We start from the raw sequence: 11,642 nt of genomic DNA, 5'->3' as shown, positions 1-11,642 counted from the left end.
GACATTTACACCAGCTGTATAAAGAAAAGAAAGGGAAAGGGGAGTGCAAGTGATGGAAACTGTTGCTGGATAGCCATTTTCCTCATGAAAAGGAAAACACGATTTTCAGGATCAACAGAGGATGCTTGCTGGGCAAGATAGATCACAGGATTTGTGAAATCACGGGCCAAGGCTTGGGGCAGAAGGGAGGAAAGGGAAATGGAAGGAATAATGCCTGAAGGAGCCAAAAATGAGAGGGCTGTGGGGGAAAGGCAATGACAGACTGCCGGCAGAGAGAAATGTCTGCAAGGATGAGCAGGCTTGACGATGGTGAGGTCCAGCTGTTTCCATGTATACATAGCCTTGCATCTGGCCTCTGAACTATAGTCCAGAGCATTGTGTGCATGCCTAGGAGAACTCCTGTTAAAATCCATGAAGAAACCATGTAGTCTGTCAGGGTTTCTGCTGCATTGGCTAGCCCTTTTTATTCACACAGACATGCCGGGCTGCATAGCAGCAGGCTATTTGTGACCTTCTGACAGTCAAAGAAGCTGTATCAAATGAAATTGCTGATGCTGAAGCCTCTGATGGCCACCATATGGGAATAGAGGAAGTTCCTGATGGTATCGCACTTTTATTACAATGGCCATGACAGCAGATTTCCTCAGTGCAGAACAATTTGCCAATGAACGTAGGAGCCAAGAGTGAATAGAGACCAGTGGGCAATGAGTATTCTTTACGCATTAATAGAGAGAGTGAAGAGCAACCATGGAAGTGGCAGGACTTCCAGCACACAGCATCCAGGATGATACTCAGTCTTCTTGCAGGGCTGAGCATGAAGAAACTAGGACTATTTCTGCCCTATGAAGGACAATATGGTCCCATGAGTGCATATTGGTCTCACAGTCTCTTTTTCAGCATGCACTTGCAAGGCAGAGAGGTAGGTCAATAACTGGCATTTCTGAAACCCCTTATCCATGCATTAAAATTTTTTAAAAAATTGAACAGAAGAAAGGAAGAAAAGAGAAAAGGAGGAAAGGAGGAAAGAAGGAAAGGAGAAAAGAAAAGAAAAGAAAAGAAAAGAAAAGAAAAGAAAAGAAAAGAAAAGAAAAGAAAAGAAAAGAAAAGAAAAGAAAAGAAAAGAAAAGAAAAGAAAAGAAAAGAAAAGAAAAGAAAAGAAAAGAAAAGAAAAGAAAAGAAAAGAAAGAAAAGAAGAAAGAGAGAAAAGAAAGAAAGAAAGAAAGAAAGAAAGAAAGAAAGAAAGAAAGAAAGAAAGAAAGAAAGAAAGAAAGAAAGAAAGAAAGAAAGAAAGAAAGAAAGAAAGAAAGAAAGAAAGAAAGAAAGAAAGAAAGAAAGAAAGAAAGAAAGAAAGAAAGAAAGAAAGAAAGAAAGAAAGAAAGAAAGAAAGAAAGAAAGAAAGAAAGAAAGAAAGAAAGAAAGAAAGAAAGAAAGAAAGAAAGAAAGAAAGAAAGAAAGAAAGAAAGAAAGAAAGAAAGAAAGAAAGAAAGAAAGAAAGAAAGAGAAAACTCAACACATGTTTTGCACAGTTAAATAGCATCGTTTGGGAAAAAGATGACACCATTTCCTGCCTGCATGGAGAACCAAGGCCAAATTCAGGCCAAGGAGAGGGGAATGGCCTAAACTATCCCATAGGAAATGCTGAAATCATTAATGTAGTTTGAACATCTAACTCAATGCTGCAGAGTATTCCCTAATCCCAGGAGTGTTTCTAAGAACTGAGTGCCTATGTCCATGCAGGAGCGAAGGGCCAGTGGCAATTTATTTACCTGAGATTCAAAACTGACTCTTCTGTGCATCTTACCCCTATCCCCACTGCTTATGTATTTCCTGTCAGTCTTGTGAATGGAAAATATGTGAGCAACCACTTTCTCTTCTGGAAAGCTGCTTTCTCACCCAGCCACAGTATCAGTCTCCCCCTACTCTCTGACACCATCTGTCTTGCGTTTGTCCACCTGCAGGGAAGACCCTCACTGAGAGTGACTGAGAGGACAGGATTTGGTTGCTCAGAAACTGGTCCAGAAAGTGAGAGCTGTGACCTTGAACCCTTGAGCTAGGAAGGACCTAAACCCCAGAGAAGGCAAGGGTTGCAGTGGCTAAGCTGCTGCACGGTGGCCCAGGTCATTATGGGTCAATGAAAGTGTATGAGCACACAAGCCAAAGTAATAGCCAGCTCTCATGCCTGAACACAATGAACTTCTTACCTGTTTCCTTGTCATAACACTGCTCTTTGTCTGAGTATAGTGTTTTAAGAACTTAAGGGGTATCATGCTCCAAGTCAGCAAGCTGATTTAGGTGACGCATGGGGTAGTGCATGGCTTCAAGAAACAGCAGACTATTCACAAAGTAGACAATTAATCTTATTAAGTCCCTGTAGCCAGCTCTTCCTGGCAGAAGAGTATTTGAGCAGATTCAGACATCTTTCTTAAATGGGGTAGCAGGACATTATCAGTGTTCTTTCATATTTGATAAGCTTCATTTGAGATTCAGAGACCACTTAGGATTCACAGGAATCAAAATATATTACTTTTACTGTTTCCCCTCCCGATTCTGAGAAATACTGTCATTAATTAAAACGAATTCCTGAAAATCTGTCCCACGTAGGACAATCCTTAGTTTTTAAAATGTAGAAAACCAGACAAAAATTGCATATTGGTAGCTATATTTTAAACCAAAAAAATCTTCACATAATAAATACATCTTATGCACATTAACTTCAAATTTACTTCAGAAAGCTATTTACAATATAAATAATTATAAATGGGAACACTTTGCAAGATATTGTTGACATAGCTAAATTGTGTTTCCTACATTACATTCCAAAGGAAATCTTCAAATTACAGATGTTATGCTACAATGTCACTAGATCCTATACATTGCAAGGCATGGTATTTGAAATGCTGGCAATCTGTGTCTTTTTTTTTCCATAAATATAACCCATTTGTTTAAAGCAAACACGAAATGCTTCATTATGTCTCAAGTGCTTTTTTTTTGCTAGATTATTATATTTTTTAGGCATTGAAATATTTACCTTGGGAAAAAGTTGCAGTGCCTTAAAAATACTTTTCCTAATAGACTTTATTTCCTTAGAAATGTAAAGGTGCCAATGTCTTATAAAGTATGAGTATGATTATTTCTGGCATTTCTAAACTTCCCACTGTGTTGGTAGCTGAAAAAAAAAAAATGCATGCAGTCCAAATTGCAATAAATAAAAACATTTTGAAACTATATTTTGAATCCTAGAACAATAGGAAATCTTGAGAACTCCATGTGAGAGAGGAGAATACAACCAGATAAAAAGCTTTGTTTCTTCCTGTATTTGATCTTTCTTTTCAAATACAACTTCATAGATGGAGTCATAAATTACCTCTTTTTAGAAAGGGATGTATTCCTAGCAACTTAGAGCCAGATTTATCCACAGAACTCTTGTATACATAAGCTAAATGCCACAGTGAATTTAACCTCACATATTTTTTTTTTCATTAATAAATTCTCTAAGGAAATGTGAAATGGAGTCACACTAGTGCTCTCACCATTCTGAATAGAAGACTATTTATTTTTTTGGTCTTCAGAATAACAGCTAAACCGTCAGCTACACCTCTAGCAGGCTTTACTAACACCAAACTGAAAGGTTACAGAAAAAAACCTGTGGGGTTTGTTTTGTTTTGTTTTGTTTTTTTCTGTTGTTAGTTTTGGGGTGTTGGGTTTGGGATTTTTTTGCTTGTCAGTACATACAGCCGAAATATTAAACCATCAATACCAACTGCAAATAAAATAAAATAGGTTCTCCTGAACACTGTGGAGGTGTCTGGAGCTAATCCAGTATACCTACAGGAAAGCATGTTCATCCACCATTGTCCCTAATAACAAAGCCCATATTGCCTTTAGACCCTTAGTTGCTTTAAGTAAACTTGCAACTCGTGGAAAGACCAGAGCCTGAATCCATTTGCTGCCAGACATTAACTATAACCACCTTAAAAAAGGCATAGCTAGGTCTAATCTTGGAACTGTGTGCCATAATCCCCCTTATATACAGTTTTGTATGCAGAAGGTCTGAAAACAATGCATATGCCACAGCTTTGTTCCTTGACTGAAAGGTTAACCCACCTTCGTAACAGCCAGTCCCATTTTCTGGGGTAGCTGTGCCTTTTCCAGAAATACTCTGCAAGCTTTTATTTTTTTCCAACTCACTCAGGATGTTCACAGATATGAACATATGGTGGTTAACATACTTAGGGACATTCATGAATAAATGCTGCATGTCCAGAAATAAAAATGAGATTCAGTTAAGAGTGATTAAAAGAGCAGAATTTCACTGTGTAACCTGTGACAGTATTGCAGACACATCAATAAAAGCCATTTAAAGCTTAAAAAATACTTCTGGGGCTCTTCAGTGCAGAGATGCACTCATTTTCAAAGCACATATAAATAACCTCTATTATAGAAACACAGGCATTACAGGTATTACTTCCATAGTTTCCATACTCACATCCTGAGATTTAAAAAAAAAAAAAATTACAGCAAAAGTCAAACCAATTGCCAGTTCACAACAAGTCAGGTTTTTTTGCCCTTGCAAATATTAAGTAGTACCTTACTCCACAAATATTCCCATTGGAGTCAATGGGACAAATTGCTGAGTAAGGTTCTTCTTCTAATTTAAGAATTGCTTTGCAAATTTGTCCAAAATTACAAACTCAATGCCCCTGGGGTGCAATTTTGTATAAAGAAGAGGGAACTTTTTTGCTTCTTCAAACAAAAGAGATATACCAAAACCATAATTCACCATCCACTGACATCAATAAGAAATGGTTTGAAAGAGCTGTGGTCACTCTGTATTTGGAGTAAAATATTAATTTGGTGCCAATAGCAAAATACTAATATTTAGAGAAATGATGCAACACAGCAATTTATTTTGTTTCTGTTCCAAAACACAACCTACACACCTTCTTTAAACTGATAACCTTTAGTTAATGTGATGCATTTGAAATGTATTTTGTACAAATGTCTTGCATTTTTTTAATTTTGAAAAATATCTCATCTGATTTACAAAAGGAAGAAAAACAACAAAAAAAAAGAATAAGATATCCTTGAAGGATACTAAATGAAAATTTGAATTAAATAAATATATAATAGAAAAAATAAGCTTTATACTATACTGAAAAGTACATGTTATATGAGCTGCAGTGATACTATATGCTGTAAGTAAGATTGCAAACTTGCTTTCATGTAGCATGTAGCATGCGGAGTCTATGTTTACAACATTCAATGCTTTCTGCCAATTAAGAAGAAACTCCTGGCTATCTAAATAAGCTGGATGGCAAATCAGCTGACAAAAGGCATCTATCTCCAGCAGACTGTACTGAAGTGCTAAGGAGTGCCAGTGGCTGGAATCTCGTGAGCAGAGTGAGCATCAGCCTTTGCTTGTAGCACAACGTGGCTGCATGTGCAGACCTCTTTACTGAGATTCCACTCACTACAGTGCTTTTTACTGCATTTGTCATTGTAGTGGACTGGAACTATTGAAAATAGGATAAATAACTACAGTTTGGGAAGTTTTATTTTGGGATCACAGTAAATAAGAATGGGGAATTTTTATTGCATAGCACACTGGCTTTTTTCCTAGGCGAAATCATATGGAGTACAAGCATCTTATATTGTGCCTGTTTGATTCATAAGTCTTCTGTTTTTCAAAAGTGCCTGTCAGAATGCAAATACAACAGTGCCCAAACTGTGGTTTCCTGACTACTTGTGGCCATTAGACCATAGCCAGGGAACTGCAGCTGGTCTACAGAACTCTATTGCCTTCTAATTAAAACCTTGATAACAAGAGTGTTTGGTGACCCCAAGAAGCTTGGGTGCTGACAAAATCCCATTCATCCAACCAGTTTAAGAAACTCTTCTGTAATACAAAATAATATTGACACTTAGACTTATTTTTTATATGTACTAGTAGGGATAATATGATACCGTGTACCTCTACTCTAATTCGCTTTGCAAATTGTATTTTAATACTGTACAATGAGACTCCAAATACAAGTTTATTCATATTATTCATAGGAATAAGTGAAATAAATATGTATCCAGAACTAGATTTATCAAAAATACTTTCTCATTCCTATGCTTTAGGAATATATACAATTGGGCTGAAATAAGTCCATTTTGGTCCATTCCTTCCTCTGAGTTAACAGTTGTCAATGTTTTTCTTTCCCTCAATTATTTGCTTTGTTTTTATCTTAAAACAAACAAACAAACAAACAAAAATCTCTAGCTGCTTCTCTTTATGACCTTTGTTATTCATTTGGCACTTAGTCAAAAAACTTCTTGCCAAATCATTTTGTTCTCATTTTGCCTTGGCTAACTTTCAATGCCCTGTCTCTCATTTCTGCCGCTAGTTCAAATAGTTTTAGACCATTATTTATCTCTCCTCTGTGCAGAGCTGGGTGCACACCAGTGACATTCCCCCTTACTCTTTTCCCTTACAAAGATGACAGACCCAGTTTATTTAAAGTTTTTATTAGATCTTTCAGTCTCTTTATCTTTTGCTGAGCTCTGCTCCACCTTTTCTATTATGAGCTTTAGATAATAAAGACCAGACTGTGTTGCTCTTCCTTGTGTTCAACGTACATTTCACCAGGAGTGATCACACTGCAGTCAACAGAGATTGCTTATGGAGTAAGGTACTACTCAATTCAAGATTCACAATCTGCCTTGGAGTGATCAGGACTATACACAATATTCCAAGTTCAGAGAGGTAATTTCCTCTGCTTTCAAGTACATCTCTACTTACGTGGCTTATAATGTTATTATTTAGCTTTTGCTTCTGATTAGTTTTATGTGAAAATAGATATTTTTAACCCACCCATAGCATGCTGGTTTATATTTAGTCCCATTGATGACTCAGTCCCATATGTCGAGCTTCTAAATGTTACAAATGAAGCTAGACTTAGTGCTAATCTCATTTTAGTAACCACCTTGGGTCCCCTTACCTCCACATTGGTATAATAGGGAGCAGTGGTCCTGCTCCCATTGCAGTCAACTTTGAGACTTCATATAAATGCCATACAAAGAAGGACAGGTCTAGCAATTGTGCCTACAAATGCCCTATTTTACTTTTTTTAGCATATGCTTTTTATTTACTCTTTTCCAATCAATTAGTGTCTCTTTGTTCATGAGATTATTTTAAATTGCAAAAAGTTTCTCTGCTTCTTTTGATGTCTTCTATAACTCTAGGACAAACCCTGATAATATCAGTATTCTAAATACAACTGGATTTCTTGGAACCCTGATTTCCCTCAGTATATTTTATGTACATATGACTGATTTTGATATCCCTAATATGTTCTGATATTCATTAAATTTTCCACTGCAAGCAAGAAAAGAATGCATATCCCTTTTTCAAAGTCATACCTATTATTTTACTGTATGTCAGACAGAGTAGTTAGAATTTTCTATACTTTCTTAATTTACTCCGAAATCTTATCGGAAATAGGACAAACCACCATACAGTTTTTGTTTATTCTCACCTCTCATATTTTTACACTTATGCAATTGCCTTTGTATTTTACAGCAAAAAATTCTATGATTCTATTGAGTTTCTTCTGTGTTTCAAATTAATTCTTAATTATTTGGCCACTTACAACCACTTTTCCTTACTTTATTATTAATACTAAATGGCATACATAGCCATAGGGCTAAATGCATTTATCTCGGACCACTCCTCATTCCGGCCTATTATCCCTGTTTCTCCCGACAATTTTCTTCCGTTTCACTCCACTAGCCACCTTGTGAGACCTTTCCAAAATAGGAGGACAATCTCCCATCTCTACATCAAGACAACCAAGCCCTACGTATTTCTCAAAACTACACTGAGAAAGCCCCTCCTGCTTTTAAATACAGTAGAAGTAAATATTTGATCATACTAATCATAAGGATACTGCTCATTTGACCCCTTTCAAATCAAGCGTATGTAAATAGCTATGCATGTGAATACACAAGGAAATAACGATTCTGAGGAGTTCTCTCATCTTTCTCCCCTTTTTGATTTTGTATTGGTTAGCCATGGATGCTTTATACCACGGAGCAGCATAATACACTCAGCCATGAGGGAATAAACAGATCACCAGAAGTACACATTTTGATGTGTATTTTGAAGGAACACATTCCAACTTTCTGCATAAAAAGAGTGCATAGCAGTTTTGTTGGCTGGGACCTGTGGGGCACATGCAGTTCAGAAGGTCTCCTCTCGGCAGCGTTTCCAAACAACCACCTCTACACAACGTGCATAAATTGTTCTGCTAGCCTGTCCCAAGCTCTCCCTGCCCAGATCTCTTCTATCCTTCTCACCTTGCATGGCACCAACTTTGAGTTTAGCTCCATTCACTCTAACCCTGCATGCCAGTGCATTTCTATTTTTTAGAAGTAATGTGTGTTAACTAACTTATCCCCCCAAACCTTAGGTTAATCTTTCTAGTGCACTGTGGTACATCAAATGCTGGTAACGACAAGGGCATGAAAACATATAATATCTTCCAATTAGATCTCAAAGGTTATTTTTTAAAGCACAAAAGTTTTTAGAAAAAAAGTGTCAGCTTCCATTGGTTATTATAACAGATGTCCCCTTGTGTCCTTGTGCCGGATCTTGCTGCATCCTTAGGTGAGAAGTCACATCAAAGTGAGATCCATTACAGCCTAGTGAATAGTTTCTAATGGTTTCAGTGTCATATAGATGCTCCAGGGCATATCCAGTTAATGTGTAAGCATGCTTATCAAAGTACTGCCTGTGGGAGCTGTAATAATTTGGAGAGGCAGCTGGGTGGTCCCCTGGGGTTTGATGAGGGGACATGTCTGAATGCAGGTAGTCTTTAGCTAGCACCAAGCTAGATTTTGATATTCGGTCAGAGTTGGGGCTGCTTATCCTAGACAGTGTTGTGGGGCTGTTGTCATAGTCATTTTCATGTGGGCTCATAATCTTTCCATCTCGTTGCTGGATGTGTTCACAGGGAGGAGTGTTGGCAACCGTTGGGACGCGGCAGACATCCCCTGCCAACTGCTGCTGAGGGTAGTTTGCAAAACAGATAGCATGCTTCTTCCCTGTGCCGTTAATGGAGACCAGTGGATCAGGAGTCGTTTTCCGCAACTGTAGCCTGTTTTCTTCCTCTTTAATCATTTGCTGGGTGGCTCTTATTAGAGTTTCAATTTTGCTGGGCTCATGTGGACTGCTCTGATATTGCTCAGGACGGTATCGGTCCCCTGATTCACTGGCAGAGCCAGGATCAGGTGAGCTAACAACACTGTCCTCATCCCAGTGTCCTCTCCCTAGGAAAGAGAGAAAGGGGACAAGCATTGAGGTTAAAGGAGGCAAGCGATCTTGAAAAACAAGTACTCTGAACCTTATTTTACAGACAGAAAACCAGGACAGAGGCCAGTGACTCATAGCAAAGTCACCAAAAATGACCATGGTAGACTCCTTCCTTTTCAGTGACAACCTCTAGTTTCCAGTGTCTGCACACAGAACAAGTAATGCAGCTGAAAATATACAAAGAAGAGACCTAAGTACCTCAACACAGATACCCAGTGCCATCTGAGATGGTCTAGGGTAACCAAGCATCTGCATAGCCCCAGCAGATAGGGGACCAACTCTACAGGAACTCTGTGTCTTCTGGAGCAGCTAGAGGCCAGCAGCTTACCCTAGGGCATGTCAAAGTGCCCACAACACCACTGTTCAGGCCCCTGACCCCTCACTACCTCTTCGCATCAAAAATTTGAGTGAATTGGGACCATGATTAAAACAAAAATCTCAAGTAATTACAAATGTACATGACTCCAGCATGTCTTCTTAGCCCTTTCCAGGAGCTGAAACACAGAGAAAGAAATCATTGTGGAATAATTTGTGGCCCCGTGGTGACATTACGCAGGTTACACAAAAATAAAGGGAAAGAATGAAGCAGTTATTCTTCTTTAGAAGCATAAGAACCCATGGTTCTCAGACAGAGTTATTGGGAAAATGTGATATCAAATCCCAACACACAAATATTTGGTGTGTAAAACTTTTAGAATAGGAAAATATATCTATTCTGGCCTCTCTTTGAAAAATAAGGCCTATAGATACGCCAGAGAAGGTGTTCAGCTTGCATGTAACTAAAAGGACAGTATCAGGCCTTCATTAGGAAGGCCTATCTTCAGTCAATCTTCATTAGGAAGAAAATGAGTGATGTCCACACCTGAAAAGCCAACTAAGGCCACACAATAATACAGGGCTTAATAAAGGATTTGCTGAGATATGTGCCTGCAGGAGGGCATGTGTTGGACTTGCACAAATTACTTAATGATACTTTTGCCTCAGCACATACAAAGTCTTCTTTAGGGGTGAGGCCCATTGGCTCGGTTGACAAGATTCCCCAAAGGAAAACCCATTTTCAGACTAACATGAGTGGTTCTCCCTGCTTTTTATTGGGTCATGGTGTACAGACCTGCTCGGGTGGCAGATCACTACTGCTGTGTTGCAGAGTTCATGACAAAATCAGAGATCCTGCCCTAGGTGGAAGTACCTCACCAGCATGATTTTATCCTTCACATCCTTTTAAGGTCTAGGCCTAGAATGCCAGGGCCTGGAGGCAGAAGGAAGCTCCAGCCATCAGAGCACGCGCTGTGTCAGGCACACCATGACACAATGGGGACCTGGTCAGCCACAGCTCTAAAACACTTGCTGAGGTTGTCTCACTGCACAGACCATACCAACAGTGCCCCAGACTTCCTGAGGGTGACCAGAAACACATGGGCTCATACACAATATCCAGGGCCTGCCATACTGCTCAGCTAATTGTCATTATTGTAAGGTGACTCCGAGCCAAAACTACCAGAAAATGCAAGAAAAGATCAGAAAAGGAAGAAAATGTTTTCTGCCCAAAGAAACTGCTCCGACAGCAACAGTCACACAACATTGTCAAAAAGAGTTTCAATTGTGAAAGGCCAACATTTGAAACTGCCTAAATCTAAATGAAAATCGCACATTTGCAAGCTAAGGCGTTCCTCTCCTCAACTGAGACCAGCATGTCAGGTTTTACTCCCAAAGCTACACGCAGACTGAAACATGTAAGACTTGATACAATAAATAAAATAATTTCAGCACCTGGAATTGCAGCAAAACCAAGGAACAAACTAAAATCAAACTGTATTATCCGTTTGCATTGATTATCCTTGATAAAAGTATGGAATAAATATTTAACACTTTTGCATTTGTACCTCTGTATGATATTTTACATTACTATCTTTCTATGCTCAGTAAAAATTATCATGCATAAAACTTGCCAGCAAAATTATCATATTCTGCTCAATTTTTTTTTTTTTTGAAGAAGAAAAAGCTAGAGAAACACAAGTATGGAAGAAGTACAGAACAGACACAAGGAAGGAATTCTCACAGGAAAAGTGGAGAACAGTACTCATCAGCAAAATTTAGGCATCCTTTTCCTTCCTCATTTTTCCTCTGTCTGTATTTCCCAGAAATTTATATTTGATCATTCTTCTATTCTCAGCATAATTTTCCTCAGATTGGAGCAAAATAATACAGGTTTGGGTTTATTTTGTTTCCAAAGACACATTCTGCAAGTCAATGGAATCATACTAATGTAATTAGCTTTTATGAGTTC

General features: G+C 38.4%; 1 protein-coding gene across 1 annotated transcript in view; it reads right to left on the bottom strand.

Moving 5' to 3' along the window:
- Window positions 1-7,881: 7,881 nt before the first annotated feature.
- The window catches only part of SIM1 (single-minded family bHLH transcription factor 1), a 48,592-nt gene continuing 44,831 nt past the window's right edge, over window positions 7,882-11,642 (bottom strand). Inside the window, exon 11 of the mRNA XM_014964499.1 lies at window positions 7,882-9,312. Within this exon, the coding sequence (XP_014819985.1) occupies window positions 8,582-9,312 (731 nt within the window). The 3' untranslated portion in view covers window positions 7,882-8,581. The remainder of the gene's footprint in view (window positions 9,313-11,642) is intronic.

This window comes from Calidris pugnax, unplaced genomic scaffold (assembly GCF_001431845.1).
Source record: "Calidris pugnax isolate Ruff unplaced genomic scaffold, ASM143184v1 scaffold219, whole genome shotgun sequence".
Classification (NCBI taxonomy): Eukaryota; Metazoa; Chordata; class Aves; order Charadriiformes; family Scolopacidae; genus Calidris; species Calidris pugnax.
This window is presented reverse-complemented; position numbering and strand designations above follow the sequence as displayed.